This window comes from Neopelma chrysocephalum, unplaced genomic scaffold, assembly GCF_003984885.1.
Source record: "Neopelma chrysocephalum unplaced genomic scaffold, ASM398488v2 Primary Assembly neopelma1_64, whole genome shotgun sequence".
Classification (NCBI taxonomy): Eukaryota; Metazoa; Chordata; class Aves; order Passeriformes; family Pipridae; genus Neopelma; species Neopelma chrysocephalum.
This window is the reverse complement of record NW_020897721.1, coordinates 3,823,710-3,840,778: the sequence shown is the minus strand read 5'-3', so window position 1 is coordinate 3,840,778 and position 17,069 is coordinate 3,823,710. Positions and strand designations below refer to the sequence as shown.

Below are 17,069 nucleotides of genomic sequence, written 5' to 3'. Positions count from 1 at the left end.
AATTACTGAAGTTTACCGAAGAAAGGGCACTACAGAACAGTATTGAATCTGCCCTTGTTCAATCCAGATCAGAAGTTCTCTCCCAAGGAAAGAGTCCATCACATTTTCCTTCAGCTTGTTCACACTGTTTACTAGTAGGAATGAAGATGACTCATCCTACCACCAATACAAACCTGGTAAAAGACAAGGCATGTCCTCAAGCAGTAGCCAAAAGCCACAGTCTGAGCATTGAAAATTTTGGTGACAGGTTTTTCCTATGGTTATCTTAATTTTTTTGCTTTGGAACAAAGTGACTTCTTTAAGATTCAAAAGGAGAGTAATTTGTCCAATAGATTTAATTTTAAAGTATATTTCATCAATACAATAACTAGCTAATAAAATTCACAAGTTGTTTAAGGTGGGTGTTTAAGGTTCAGTGTTTCATCTACTTCCCTTCCCAAACAGAACAAGGAAAGTACATACATCACATAAAAAATACTTTTAAAAGTAAATCTTAAAAACCAAACAAACAGAAAACAACCCAAAATGCCCAAGAAATTTGAAAGTTTCTAAGCTGATGACTTAGACTTTTATCCTGACAGCTTCCAATGTGACCCATAGAGATACTATAACTTTAGTGCTAAGAACAATCCAAATATAGCATAACTGCTAATAAATTCTTAGGGTTTGATATGTTGTTCGTTTGTTTTTAAATAACCTCACTGCTTCCTGTGGCCTCCGATGAGTTTGCTGTTGCTGGGACATCACAAACCCCCTCCCAGCGGGTGCACTTTCCAAACAATTGGCATTCAACAATAGATAACACTGAAGCACTGGTAGGGCAGCTCCAGAGAATGGCACACAGTTATGTAAAGCTGGGAACAAAGGCATTCACAGGGATCCCAGGAAATGGGATTTTCATATGACTAGCCATCACAGTATGTGTTATGATAAATGCTGCAGGCACAGAGTTCTCCTTAGGTACTTTGGCTCCTTGCAGGAACTCTACTCTTAAATGTACCAAAATACCTCCTGAACTGAAAAAGAAAGGGGAACACCAAGTTATCTTTTCAGATATCTTTATGCATCTCTTATCTGCACACTTCAAGGTGACCGAAATGGAGCTTTCTGAGCGTATCATGTCAAAGTGATGTGACTCCAAGTATGGGCATTTTTCATAAATTTGATATTCTCCTTGGTAGCCCCTTTCACTTGAAAGAACAGCCAAGGAAGTATTTTATGACTTCACTGAAATACTTTTTTCATCACCAGTTCAACTTTTTTTTCCCCCACCTTGGCTAAATGCACATTCTACATCTGTTTAACACTGCACTGAGGTAACGTTAAAAAAAAAAAGAAAACTGGATGGAGGACTAGTAGTCACTCACATTTGCAAACACACTGTGTTGTGGTTTTTAAAAGCTGTTTCTAATCTTAAAAAACAGTTCCTTTTAGACTCAGATAATATTCTTCTGGATGCTTTTGACTGAAGTGCATTCTGAAGTCTTCTCAAGAACTTCTTTCATATTGCAGGTCCCCAGTGAGCTTAAACCAGCTCATTAGCTCCAGACAACAGGACAGACAGGACAGCAAAGCCCTCACAACAGGCTGCAATGTATGCTAAGACCCAGTGTGAATACTGGGACAATCTGTTCACAGAGCTTAGTGCTCCTATGTCAGTATTTCTTGAATTAGCTCGCTGCTTCAGCCAAATAAACTCATACAAGTTGTCACTAAAGCAATTAAAAAAATACATCTTTGTCCACTGAAAACTCTGCCACTGAAATATCATTCTGGAAGAAATTTTGAAATTTGAAAATTTTAGGCAAACTCTTTCGATCTTACTGACTTTAGAAGTGAGAGAAACACTTAACACAGAATTAGTAATGAAAGGTCACTCTTCCTACAGAAGATTTGTGAAATACACAGGGAAACAAAAACAACAAGGAGATTTTAAAGTGCATTTATAATAATCTTCTCAATTGGGTTCTTTATATGATTAACCTGTTTCAAATGTTAGGTTGCTGTGCTTAATTATCCAGGGATTTAAATACTTTACTAAACCACAATTCGGAACTAAAAAACTCTGCAGCTGCTTTCTGAGAAATCCCAAGCTGAACTCATTTAAGGAATGACCTTCCTTCAGGATAGTAATTTCTCTAGTTCCCATACAAACCATGAACGTGTTTTGAGGAAAGTTTCAATTCTATAAACTGTGTTTCAATTTTTTTCTCAAAATGTCTTAGATCACACCTTATAAAATAACAGTTATCTGCCAAAGGAGGAGGAAAAAACCCCAACAACCACTTACAGTACCTTCATTAAAAAGTTCTCTTAAGTTCATAAACGGTACCTTGGATGTAAGGTCTCGGTGGAAAATGCCTTTATAGTGAAGATAACTGATCCCCATAGCAATGTCATAAGCCAGTTTCACCCTCACTGTCCAGGGCAGATGCTGGTTACTGTCTAAGAGCTGTTCCAGGTTACCACAATTGATGTACTGAAAAGACAAAGCAATATTTGTAATTAATTATTTAACTTCATATATTGACAGGAATGTAAAGTTCATAATTACACAGGTGACCTCAGCTCAGTTACATATTAAAACTTGTTCTTTTCTTAAGGGTTTGAGAAGCACAAAGTTTGCAGATCAAGAGAGGCTGAAAATGTCTCCCTTCACCAGCTGTACCAATGTGTTTATGTTAAAGATGCATGTGACAGCCACCACTGCATTAACTCTCTGGTATTTAAATAGAGCCTTCAGAAACACCTACAATATCATATCACCCTCTCATTTCCAGCTTGAGGAAAATTAGGGCAAAAAAGGATGAAGAGCTGGCTCTCATATAGGATAAGTCAACAAACAGCAGGTTAAGTATCCAAGTGTAGGTCATGGAGCCTGATCAAGTTCCCAGATATCAATTCCCTAAACTGAAACAGCATCAAAGAAAAATATTACAATGTGTTGCTGTAAGTTCCACTTTTTTCATTGCTGTATCTACAAGCTCTAATCAGCAATCTGATTCCCACTGTGTTCAGTACTACATCAACCCCATCAAACGGTGGCCCTCATGAAAAGGAAAGTTCATTAAGTAAAAGATAAATGCTATAAAAGACAGTGAAACAAAGCAGCACCTAAATGACACTAAGTAATATAAGCCAGGGTTAAGACATGGCAGCTCCACTGTTCAAATAATCATTACAGCAACACAGCTTATGCTTTATGTATAGACCTTTATACCACACCAGCAGCTACATCGTGTTTAAGCAGCTTCTTGTTTCACTCCCAGCCCCAGTCCCCCACCAGCAACCAAGCAGAAAGAGTAGCTCTCTCCAGAAGGAAAACCTGGCAGCAATGCAGTGACTTCTCTCAAGAAAATCCAAGCGAAGCAGGCAGGACAGTTTGCTCCCAAGATTGGCCCACGCATGTAAAACTGTGCCAGGCTGCACCAACTTCCCTCCTCTGTGCCAGACAGATCTCCAACCCTCTCTCAAATGGCTTTGCACTTTCCTGTGTCATTCACCCCGACAGTGACACATGACAGTGTGGCACCGTTATCACGTTCAAACTGAAGTCTTAATTGCAGCTTTTGTTATTTCAGAAACTTGTAACTTGCTTGTATTTTGTTGGGCTTCTTTGTGTCTTGGAGCCTGCGGCACAAGGCAAACATGAACCACACACAATGGAGTGTGGATGGATGATCTCCTCAGGCTGTGCTATAGCAAGGAAAGAGAACACAAAGCCAGACTCTACCGATAAGCCCAAGGATCACAGCTCACCTCCTGAACAGCTTCTTCCTTACAGTTTGGGCCTACCATTTGCTGAGCCCACTGGTTAATTCTGAAAACGTTTTCAGCAGATACACAAATTCCACAAGTAACTAAGGTGGCAACAGCATTCAGGCAGAGGAGGCACAAAGCAATTTTAACTGACACAGAGCTCACTGGGAAGGGGTTCCACTGCACATCCCTTGGGAATGGGGTTCATCCCAGCCCATGCACAGCAGCACATTTCACCAGCAGTCCAGGGCATGACCCCTCTCTCTCCAAAACAACCTGTTCCTTGTGCTAGGAGTATGTGTGCCAGGAGAGTGGAGCAGCTCTGGAACAGGTCAGTCTGAGACTATGCAATCTCCATCCTTGGAGATTTTCAAGACCAACTAGAGTTGCAGCCAACCTGGTTCAGTGTTGGAAACAATGCTGCTTTGAGCTTTTCCAGCTTTGATCTTTCTTATTGCTTTTATCTGAACCCCTAAGGGAGCTAGATGACCTTATAGAGCACTCAAGAAAAAAACATGCTCAATAAAATTAGATTTATATTTTTTTTAAGTCATAAGTTGCTATCATGCTTAAGGAAAAAATGGTGAATAAGACTTCTACAATAACTTCTAATATATTTCCAGCCTCCCTGGGAAAGTGTGAACAGCACTTCTTGTCCAGTTATGTTCACATCTGAACAATACTGACCAACCTGGAATAGAAGGCACCAAAGCCCCAAGCTGGATAACCCAGTTACAGAGTGACACTTAGCAAATCACCCCAAACCATTTCACCTTTCTGACCGGGCAGTAATAGACAACAGACCATCCATACAGCACTACCATACTTAAATTCATTGGCAAGACAATGCAAGGGGGAAGGGAGTCACTGGCCCAGCTTCCATTTTCTAGTCTGTGCCACACCATGACATAAATGGCTCCAGAAGTGCTAATAAACAAGCAGCTCATGCGAGTATTGACACAGACTGAAATGGGACCACAGCTGGCTACTATATCGAGCATGCTCTTACTTTCCTTCTCAATACAGCAGCCTACAGATTTGATCCATTGCTGCCATATTAGCTAAGTGCATCCAATATATCTATTCTCCCAGCACTCTTCCAGTCAAATTGGCTTGCAGGGTCATTCACTCAACTGCAAGGACTCAACTCCAGCATGGGGTGGGCGAAGGTTGACGCACACAGAGGATTCAATATGGACAAGCTGCAAAAGCAGGACTCAAACCTGTCTCCAGCACATCTACAAAACCCTCTAGACCTCCTATCCAAAACTGCCACCCAGCAAGTGCACAGACCTCACTTTATTAGAGATGTGAGTCTGGCTTTGGCTCTACATTCGAGTGTACCTCCATGAAAGACAGGAGACTAATCACCAAGAGAACAACTGAACTAAGATTTTCCTATAAGACACATTTAAGACTCCAGTTGATCTCAGGTTTTAGCTGACCAGCAGGTAATATTTGCATGCAGAATCCCAAATTGTCCCTAAGGCAAGCACCACACAGAGTTCAGTGCTTCCTCAGTGTCATGTAAGTAATCCAATTCTTCCGGTTATTCAGGCTGATAATGCAAACAGCCAGCCTGATGGCCTATTTTTTTTCAGAGCCCTTCAACAATGCCTTTTCAGAACAGACACAGAATTATGTACATTATTTCCTAAATGCCAGGGCAACTGAAAGAAAAAAAATACTTGTTCCCAGTCTCTTACTGGCACAAACTAGCTCTTTGTGGAAAGAATATCCTGAAGGATAATAAATGCACCTCTCCCAAAGAGAACACTGGATTTTGTTTTGCCCCTGAAACATTTCAGTGCTGGTACAGTAAGACTACAGCACACACATCATCTCAAAGCATTATTCTACTCCAACAACAACAGCCATTGCATAAGTGTACAAGCAATTGGAGCAGAGATCTGATGGGGCTACGACAATGAAAGCAAAGGACACTACATTTCATAGAGACCTCACAGCTAAATGGAGCAGTGTTCAGACCTTTTCAAACTCTCTATCATCAGGTTGCAGTGAAACAGCTACCCATTATTCCTCCTGCTAGCTTTTTGTCACGTAACAGGATACCAGCAGTCAGTTTATCTGCTTGCCAGAGTCTGAAAGTAATCGCTATAGGTTGTTTATTTTTGCATTTACTACAACTCAAAGCAAACGAAATGCTGGTTTAAAAGATCCTGGCATCTCAGCCCACAGAAATATTCTTTCCGAAAAAATTCTGAGGTAGGAGCTCACACTTTTTTTGCTAGAATGAAAGTTCAGCAAAACTCCATTTCTTATACCTCCCCCAAATCTTATGAGGAAAGAGGGCAGTAGCTTCTTTGAAGGACACGTTACTCAGAAGCTCAGCCAAGCACAGATGCTTTCTGGATCAAACAGCCTTGAAGAGGTTTCTGATGTTATAGTTTACTGCTAAAAAATGCAGAAGCAGCAGTATCTAACCCTTTCCTGCACAACAGTCAGGGGATAGGGAAACATGTTACTTTAAACCTAAGAACAGTGTAACAGGACTGTTGCCTTGCAAGACACTTGCAGTCACATTATCAGACTCAAGCACATGAAATACGGAATGGATTGAAATTCAGATTATGACAGTACTTACACACAGCATTACATGCTTCCTTTCAGGAGGCTAATAATGAACTTCAGCTGTCAGATTTTAGCTTCAGAATTCAAAAGAAAAGTTTAAACACTAATATGAGAACTAGAAGCTTTTAAAGAAAAGGCACACCAAATTCACCCAATTCCAGCAGTTATGGTTCAAAAACAAAGACACCAAATATTGTCAAGTCTGAGGGGGAAGACTGATGTGAATTGCAAAGAGTTTTCAATGCTATTTTGAGAAACCACACTGCTTCAATATGTAGGTCTGATATAAATAAGCCATCAGATATTGCACAGGAAAGCCAAAAAAAAAAAAAAAAAAGTTGGCCTGCTATTTAGATGACTTTTAACGTCACTGCTTGCCATTTAAAAAGCAACAAGTAACTACAAGACACCCCTATGCTGTAACCCAAAGGTTACCAAAGACAATGCATTAAGTGGTTAAGAAAAGCAGGTGTGGAGAGTGCATTTAAGGTGACTGACCAAATGAGGTGAGTAAAGAGTGGGAGCTACAGGGACCCAGAACACAAACGCTGAGACAGCAACGAATGAATATACTGCAAAAGTCCACTGAAGAGACAGGCAGAGAAGCAGGAGGAAAGAGAAACTAGAATTGTGGCATTAGCACCCTCAGCATGAAGAAACAAGAGAGATGTCAAAGCAAAAGCCAGACCAAGAAGTTGGGACTCTGAAGGGAGACCGGGAAAGCAAAATAACAGTATTGCAGATGCTGTCAACAAATGCATTCAAGAGTGTCAAAAGAGACAGAGCTTCCATATTTTTATCATTTCTAATGCTGGAAGGAAGAAGGTAACTCTCATGCCTAATAAAAGAAAGTTGAGAGCTTTTCACTTAGCTTTCTGCAAAAGTTTAAGACCAGTTTTAAACCATCCATTTCAAGGAAGGCACAACCCAACCTTCAGTTCTCATACGTTTAACAGTCATCTGTCACACTCAGCACTCTCCAAGTGACTACTTTGAAGGCTTCTGGCTGCAAGACAACAAGCCAATCTACCCTTCTGTCACAACTGGCATAATTAGCTACAGTGGGAGGACTGGAAATTTTCTGATTTCCCCCAACTGTTTTCATTAGCTTCAACTGTGCAGAACTGGAAAAGAAAGACAGTATCAGGATGTTCAAAACTACAACATAAGATACTACGAGTTGATACACTGAGGTTGACTATCAGACTAAACTGACCTTTTTTTTAAGTTTGAAGTTGGTTCATACCCCTCCACCAGTTAAAAACCCCACAATATAAAAATGTACACAACCATCTCACCTCTGAGCAGTAGCCTTCCATTGCCACTAAATATCTAACACATTGATTGAACCAAACAAAATAAGTTAAACATTGAAACAGAACAAGTTGGATATTGAATTTGGGCTGCACAAGTATACTTTGGGTCAGCAGGTCAACTAATGTTTCCAAGGAGAAAACCACATGTACTGAAAGAGAACGAGCAGGTGAAGCAAACATATTTCAGAACAAAGCTCAAACTTTTTCATGAGGGATCAGAAGGGCACAAGTGGCTTGGAAAAACAGCCTGATTGAAAGGGCAGAAGCAAAGCCAGAAGTCTTCATCTAAAGGCTGTTTTATTTTCCTGCTCCTCAGTTGCTGAAAACGAAGGGGAAAAACAAAGTCTTGAACCTAAAGTCAATTTGTCTTCTGCTTTTAAACCAACACAAACAATTAAGTTCTTTAATAAAAAGGATATATTTTCTTTAAAGGATTTAACCATTACAGGATTAAAATAAAGATAAAAAGGTGTCAGCTATTCAGAGAGGAGAGAGCAAGCTTCCTCAGGCAACTGCCATAGCCTGGTTACTCATCAGAATTCAGAACCAAAAGCCAAGAAACGCAACAGATCTACCTCTGTTTCTTCTTCTGTGTCAGTTGTGGCATTGATTGATCCACTGGCTCCTCCTGCTGAAAAGGCATGTACAGGCAAGGCTTCTTTTATAAGGGCAAACAAGAATTAACATGCACTAACTCAGGAAGGAGCTGTAATGAAAACCATTTGTTGCATTCCAGACATTCAAGTGTTGGCATGGAAAAGAATATGGCAAGATTTGTCTTCCTTTAATTCTCTAATTCCAACAGCTCTTATGGTCACAGCATGCTGAATTTAGCCCTTTCCTGTCATTTCACTCAATCAAAATTTAATGTTCAACTGGTTGCCTGCTGCTAGAAGCAGATTCTTGTTGGTGAGGTTTCCACCATTGAGGCACAAAGCAACAATGCACTACTGCAACCCATATGTATGAAGTTTAAGGACGCTCACTTACTCATACTCAGGTTTGAAATATTGCAGGAAATAAGCTTATTTTGTTGGAACCGGAAAACACTCCCAGTATATCTATACAAACTGACCTTGATAACCATTTTTCCTGTGATTATATTAGTAGAAAAAAAACCCAGAAAGCAAAAAAGGCCTAACAAAAAAACCCTGCATTTATAATCTGAAGTCACAAACATTTGGATTCGAAGTAGAGCCCAGTTTCAGTGCAGATAAGAATCTGGGATATGGCAAGCTAGCAATGGCATAAATTAGCACACAGGCACAGAAGAGAAAGTACCTTCTTGCTGACATAGGCAAGAGAAACAGCATCTCTACAATAACACTTCTGTTAAGAGCAGAAGGCTCTATCCATACTGGCAGCATTTTGAACATACTAGACACTCAGTTCTAGAAGCTGAAGTCCCTGACAAGGAGCCTCTTATTTAAATAAGGTCCTTCTCACCTTCCCCACAAAAATACCAGCAGCAGCAGCCCACAGATTATATGCCTGCAAGATCCAGATAAATAACCCATTTGCTTCATTTTTTGAAGTCTGTAAAACAGCTACAAGGATCTACTGAGAGCAAAAGTTACAGCACATGAACACTTCTCATAATACAAACTTTGTTTAAATTCTGCACAAGGAATACTTTTTCTGAGCTGTTTCAGAATTCTTTTCCAAGCCTCCACACTCTCACTGTGCCACAATGTCCATTTACATTTGAGGGTGCTCAAACACTTTATTGGCAATTATAGAAGGCATCAAGATCCCCTATTAATAGCAGTGTGTAAAGGCAAGCATTAGAAGAATTTTCTTGTACAACTCAGTTTCTGAATGTTTTGGATGGCTGATAAGTAAAGAGAAATGAGGAAGTGAAACTACAAAACACTTTAATTCAAGAGTATGTTTCCTGGCATCCAGGGTGCAGAGGGGGGAAGGAAGAGAAAGCACTACATACAAACTGAATTTACTGAAAATATGTAAAAAAAAATTCCAAGGCAAAAAGTTAAATGGCCAACATCACAGTACCCATTTGGACTGCATCTCCATATACAGAAGTAACAGGAAAATCTGGCCCTCGAGGCACTATTCTGTTCTCCTCCCCTCTCTCCCCACCCCACCATAATAACTGAGACGCTTCATCTTCTCATTCTTAACTGAGACCTATTTCTAGGATATCAGAAACCACCAGAACTGCAGAACTTAAAGTTCAAAAATGTTTGTTTGTTTTTCTTTCCACTTGAGGCAATGGCAAAGGGTCCAGAAGGCTTACAGTGAGTGTCAAAACAGAGATATTAAAATCTCTCCCCCAAAAACCCCACAGAACCCACACACAGAGCATCCTCCCACCTCACACATGATGGGGAAGGGAGAGAAAGAATGAGACAATGGAACTTGCTGTTTGCAGTTCAACATTTATCTGCCTCTTATCTTACTTTCTTCTATCCCTGAGACATTCTAAGAAGGAGGAAGAGGTTAGCACCAACAAGATACACAGCAAGCCTTCCTCAGAACACAACATATTTAGATGCATCTACCTCAATTAAAATAAAGATTAAAAGCTGCTTGTGCACTATTACAGGCTCTGAAGTGATAAAACAAGCCAATCATCCTCCTACAAGGGGGAGGGAAAGAACTAAAGCCAACATATAGCTTGTGTAGCCAAGGTTTAGTAAAAAATTAGAAAGAGGGGGGAAGGGGAGAAAAGGAGGTTTAACTATGAGCTGTTAAGCTCATACACAAGCATTTAAGAAAGACTAGAATTCCAAAGCTTGCATGTCCAGAAGTTCTCACTAAAATAACTGGTTGCTCGTCCCTTCTGATCTAGCACCTGCATGCATAAATACAGACTGTGCACCTCAGCTTAACCTCCCACTTTCAAAGTCTTGGCTTCTGTCTTTACATGAGGATTGCTTTAGTGTCTTTGATTATAGTTCTTTTTACACCTGAACTTTTTTCTCTGTGAGAACCCACCCTTCTCTCCTCTCCTAACCACACAGTGCAGATGCATCTTGCACATCAGCACAGTGCAGGGCTCACACATCTTTCACTGCTTGTCTGCTTTTGCTTAAAGGACAGACTTGCTCTGGAGACTTGTCCCCAGTGTGTTTAACTTTCCTGGTCACCACCAACCTACAGTAAGTTTTTTCCACTAACTGATCTGCCATCACTTCCCTCTCAGAGAGTGCCTGTAAGGCCAGCTTGTGTCTTCCACAAGCCAACATTTTGTCAGATTTCTGCTTCCCACAACTGAGCTTTTTGCTGCAGCTTTTCGAGAATTAATTCCATCTTTCTGTCCTCAGAACAAGCGTTGTGACCAGGTACAGCAGCACCTAACTTCCTACCAAACTGAAGGTCCCTGCATTCTGTGTGAATAATTTGGTACAACCAACTCAAAAATACTTTTTTTTTTTTTAAAAAACTCTGTTAAGTGTTGTTCTGGAAAGTCAGTCTTTGATCACTGCAATCAGACAAGACAGTTAGCTTTCATCTGTCAAAAAAAAAGTAAGTAGGCATCAGATGTACAAAAAATTTGGAAGATCAGCTAACTTAAATAAGATCCTTTACATGCTTTCCAAGAACCTGCCTGTTGATATTTAAGCACTCAAAACTGCAAAGCTACAAGTCAGACAGACTTGGCTGAAACTCCTGTGGAGACCTGTATCATTTCTGCTGGAGAAAGAAATAAAGGGTCAAGCACATCACATATGCCACGACACCAGGCTACAGGAGTATGAACTGGAGATGGAATTTCAGTCAGGAACACTAAATTTCCTGCCTCCTGTCACTGAAAACCAGGCCCCCTTGTGTGACTTTAAATGGACTTTTTTGGTATGTGCAGCACATCAAGCTGTGTTTGGGACTGAAGTCTTTTTTCTTTTTAACAAATTCACTAAAATATTGGGTTCCCAAGGAAAATAATATAAACAAAGTAAAGAATATGTACTTTGTCTTGACATCTGTGAAATAACTTCACTGTCTTAGACACACTGCTTTTTTGTGTTACAAAATAATTCAAGAAGCCTTAAAGTTACGACCTAAGGTTTAAATGTGTGACATTTTCCAAATACCACCACCCCCCTCACTTTCCTACAAGCTTTTTAAACTCTACTTACTTTGAACAGTCTAATTTACTTATCACATGTACCATGTTCAGACTTGATTTTGCATCCACTGGTGCACACAGATGAGTCAGGTTTGCATCTACCTTTAATCAGCCTGACTCAAATCTCACATGCAAGGTACAGGTGGGTACCAAAGTCTGGAATTCTTCAGCTGCTGGGATAAGATTAGTGCAAGTGTCTACAGCATTATCTCAACAAAAATGAGACATCTTTAGCTGATTAAACAGATGATGGTGCTCACATCCTTCTGACCCTCATTCAGCCTTCCTACAGTTGATAATCCAGAATGAATAAACACTGGAAACAGGATTTTAATTTCAGTTCCTTTCTCATGCACCCTTTCAAGAAGTATAGTTAGGGCAGACAGTCCTCTCCCTAAACCAATACAGCTGGTTCAGTCTAGCACTCTCCAGTTAATCAGGACATGGTTGTTTCTAGAGATACCTGGACTTCTTGACAGGATCAAAGGCACAGGAATGGGCCCCTTCAATTCTGCAAGCTGGCACGTGTCTTTCAAATGGGGATCTCTCAAGTTGAAGAGACACGCTGCACTCCTCTAAAGAGAATAAATCCAGAGGAAGAAGGACACTGCTTTGGAGATGAAACAATATGATGCCTTTTATAGCACAGAGAAAGATTAAGGTAGAGCTCATTGTCAAGCCTCGATCTACATTTGCTGAGAGTGCATTCACCTACTTTTTATAAATTAAACTGAGAACCCAAGTGAACTGTCACAGCAAAACTGAAGCTGACAGTCCATATGCTGTGAAGAGTGAAAAAAAATACGACCAAATATGGCTCAAGTGTTGACAAGTATTTTTAAAATTCTATTACAAACAATCAAGAGATGAAGGGAAGTGTCTGCACTGAACCAAGTTTATAAAAGCAATTATAACTGCATTTCAAAATGATCAAAGATGTACTAGGAATCATTTTGCAAGCTACACAGAAACAAGAAAGTACACAGTCTGCATGTGGTCCCAGAAAAAGCTAATAGAATAACTTCTGTCAGATACATACACACAAGTACTTAATATTCAAATTTATAGATATCTCTCTTTTTTATCACAATAATTTAAGCAAAAGCTAAAAATAATACTTTGAAATAAGAAATCTGGCACACATCCCAAAGCTTATCACCTTAAAGAATCGGGATCTTTACAGTTTCAAAGAGATATTGCTAGAAACTTGGTTTGACGTCTTATAAACACATTCATCCTGGAATATAAACAGAAACTTCCTAATTTTTTGGCTCTTCTTAAGAGAAGTCCCTATTGCCAGTACCTGTTTCCTTTCAGCAAGGTAGCTGCTGCACGTGACAACAAAGGTGATACTTTGAGTTGTTCTTAACTGAGCCCTGGTGTTCATGAGCAATGAAGCAGAAAAGACTCGTGTTTCTGTACACGTTTAGTTAGTTGGGTTTTTTTAATATGCACATGTGCCAGTAAGCAGACACACAGCAACATATCTTTGCATCTTGTAGGTTTACCTTATCTCTATTCCCCAATGTAAAAAGACTCCACTTTATTTTAATAAAAGATGATAGAATTAACAAGGTATTTCAAAGCACCTATTAAGTTGCAACAATTTTTGTGTTAAGTCTTTTTTTCCTCAAGAACAGAAACATAAAGGGTCACCAAGATGATTAGAGGGATTAGAACCTCTGCCACAAGGAAAGGCTGAGAGAACTTGGATCGTTCAGCTGGAGAAGAGAAAGCTTCAGGGTGACCTAATTGCAGCCTTCCAGTACCTGAAGGGAGCCCACAAGAAACACAGAGAAGGACTTTCTACAAGGCCCAGGGGTAATGTTTTTGAACTGAAAAAGAGTAGGCTTAGATTAAATATTAGGAAAAATTCTTGTAAGGGTGGTGAAGGCCTGGCACAGGTTGCCAAGAGAAGCTATGGATGCCCCATCCCTGGAAGTGTTTAAGGCCAGGTTGGACGGGGCTCTGAGCAACCTGGTCTGGTGGAGGATGTCCCTGCCCATGGTGAGGGGGTTGGAACTGGATAATCTGTAAAGGTGCCTTCCAACCCAAACCATTCTGTGATTCTATGATATGGAACTTGGCAACTGGCCCCAACCAGCCCTAGGTGGCCCTGCTTAAGCCAGGGGTTTGGACCAGATGACCTCCAGAGGTCCCTTCCAACCTCAACCCCTCTGTGAATCTGTGACAAAGCAGAGAGTGAACAGCCCTGACAGACATCTCGTGAACCATCCATTCTAATTTAGTGCTGGAAAACAGTGTCAGTGGAATGGAATGATTTCTCACCTGTTACATTACAGACCAGCCTAGTCTTCCTAACACCCCAGTTATTTCACACTCTGTTTCAAACCTCACTTCTGCTGCCATGGCCCTTGCTCTGCTCAGGTCCCACAGTGAATTCTCACAGTTATTAATGGGGAGTGAATTACTCTTCTCTTGAGGTCAAATCCCTGGGCTCCAGATGAATGATTTTCTCTTGACCCTGAGGCAAGAAAGCCTGACTCTTAATGACTCCTGTAAAGGAGAAGCTAAACAACCCAAACAACCAAATTAACAGAGGAAATAAGGGTACTATGTGCTGGCTGGACTTCCAGCCCTACAACAAAAGCAGCAAAAAGGGGAGGCAAGTAATAGCAATAGGTGCCTCTAGTTTTATACCACATAACCATTCTTGTCATCAAGCATACATTCCTGTAACTAAATATACACAGTTCTAAAATCCAAATCCATACCAGGAAGGGTACAAAGTAGGCATAGGTTAGCAGAGGACTCAATGCCTCTGACATACTTTCAGTAAGGCTAAACTTACTGTTCTGGTGCTTGGGTTTTACACCTGTAAAGGCCCAGATTGCCTCAACACACCACTGTCCAGCACTGGCACCGGCACAGCACCACTGAAAGGACCCCTTCCATAAAATGAAGCTGCAGCTCCAACGAATGCTACAAAAAATATCTGAACTATGGACAAAAAGTCCATGCAGAGCAGGCAAGCAGAGATTTATTACAGTGTTAATCCACAGATCATGCTATTCATTGGCTGAGAATTAATCTGCAGAGTTTTACACATACTTAGAGTTCTTACAAAGTTTAAACCGCAGTCTTTCTGCAGCATCCTACAGCCAAGAGGCACTTAAAAATGCCAGCTGTTGAAAGTCATCCAAAAGAGATCCTTTGTCATCATAGCATGATAATCTTTATTTAAAGTTGCTTCAAACTAAAACACCTCTAGAGTTTTCCCACCCCTCTGCTTTTTGGCTCCTCCTTTAGAGTTTTCTTTTTTCAATACTACAGTCAGAAAGACTATATAGAGCATCTAAGAAAGATTTCAATAAGCAAGAGGAGCTAAAGAAAAGCACAAGATATTAAGGAATCTAAACTGGTCTGGGAGCCTCTGATCAGTATGGCTTCACTGAACACAGTAGGTATTACCTAAACCTTTCATCTTACATGTACTAAAGGACTTCCCTAATAATTCTCTAAATTGTTGGAGCTTTTTTGCTAGAAATTGGATGGGAGTATCCAACAAAGAAGGAATATTTTCTATGATGAAAATATTTTCTCGGATGAAGATAACAGTCCTTTAATTTTTTAAATTTTCTACTTAGTGCCACCTTGAACACAACTTTCATTTTCTCTTCAGTTGTCTTCCAGCTCAGGTTAATCGACTTCACACTGCAACTATTCTTTTTTTTGAGGAACAACTGCCAGAGCCAACTTATCCAGGAACTAAATATCAGCTGGTAAACAGGTGATACTTAAACCGGGAATAATTCCTTTGCTGCACGGAATATTTGCAGAATGACAGATAATAGGAACTACAGTTCCAAAGACACCAAGTTCTCTAGAGTTGACAGCCTACTGTGATCACCAAAGCAGAGGTAAATATTTGCAGTGCTACATGAGTAAAACTAAACTTATTCAAACAATATGAATCACACTGGTGGAATAAAAGTAGGGATTAGCGAGTCTTACAGGAGATGAGGGAAGGAGGGAGGAGGGAAGGAATGGTGTTCCAAAGCTTTTTAAAACTCTCCAAAGTGTGCAATCACCATCTAGAAGGCAGCGTATGCCTACAATTTTGCTGTAGCATAAAATTCAGAAGAGGAGACCTAAGTGATGTCTGTCTGATTTTCTTCATTTTGTTCTCCACAAAAAGTTGACTAAGAACTGATGGGAGTAAAAAACAAAAGAGGAAAATGAAGTATTTTTAATGACAGATTCTGCTTGTGAAAGCTGTACATCAGAAGGACCTTTTCACTTGAAGAACTTACTTTCCATTCTTTGCAAAAGGATAATTCAGCACAATTAAAACAATGCTGAGAATTTTAAGCTTTTAATATGTTTTCTTTCTAATCACTGCTGTCTCCAAAAGCAAAAAAGAAAAATACTAAAAAAGGAAGGGCTGTGAAAACCCAAAACTCCACTAATTGCATTTTTAGTTTACTGAAATTATTGCAGTTGAGTGAGAAAGCAGAGAAGGAAAGTTTTCAGTTATCACAGAAGAACTCACTGAAAAAAAACCTCTCCCTTCAAAAGCCACAAGTATTTTCATTAAGACAAGCTTTACAAGTTCAACAGGGATACACTATGCAAGGAATTAAAAAAAAGTCTTTTCCAAACAGCATTCTTGTCTCAAAACAATCAAATTGTGGTTGATGGTAAAAACAGCAGTGTCAAATTCAGTAAGCTATGACAGTACAACATGTCAAAATCGTCCAACAGCAATTATCTTGCCCAAGATAAAAATTACCACGTCTGGAAGGATTTCCATAGTAAACTTTGTCCTGGGGTTTATGACACAGCTATAAAAAATTAATTGAACTGAAAACGTGCACAAGCTCAAAGAATTCTGTGGATTCTCTTAAAAAAACAAACAAAACAGTCAAGATGTTTCTTACAGCAATTTTTGTCTCATACATCTGCATTAAATGTGTAGTTCATACCACAGTTCATTACTGCAGGCAGCACCACTGAGCAGGCAGGAAATATTTTAGACTTCAAGGCACTTTGAGGCACTTCTGCACAGTGCAGTACGTGAAGCAGCTGATAAAGAGAACTCAGCAACTGGGATGCTCAGGAGAAGCCAGGTGCACAGAAAGGCTGGCTCGCCCCTTACAGTTATCCCACTGCTGTCCCAATGCCACAGGACCTTAAAACCAAGGCTGCCCAGCTATACTCAGACCCACAAAACATCTCATACCACACCATGGGATGGAATTAGAAGGGCTGAGTAGGCAGAACACCAGCAAGGACAACGTTTGAATGCCTGCAGCAGAGCACCTCAGGCAGGTCCAGCTGCTGGCTGAAAT

General features: G+C 40.2%; 1 protein-coding gene across 2 annotated transcripts in view; it reads right to left on the bottom strand.

Moving 5' to 3' along the window:
• Window positions 1–17,069, bottom strand: part of TESK2 (testis associated actin remodelling kinase 2) — a 109,882-nt gene that overhangs the window by 19,099 nt on the left and 73,714 nt on the right. The window contains exon 5 of one of the 2 annotated variants that reach the window (XM_027683378.1): window positions 2,333–2,479. The exons of the other annotated variant lie outside the window; for it this stretch is intronic. Coding sequence (XP_027539179.1) covers window positions 2,333–2,479 — 147 coding nt within the window. The remainder of the gene's footprint in view (window positions 1–2,332; window positions 2,480–17,069) is intronic. 2 annotated transcript variants of the gene reach the window in all.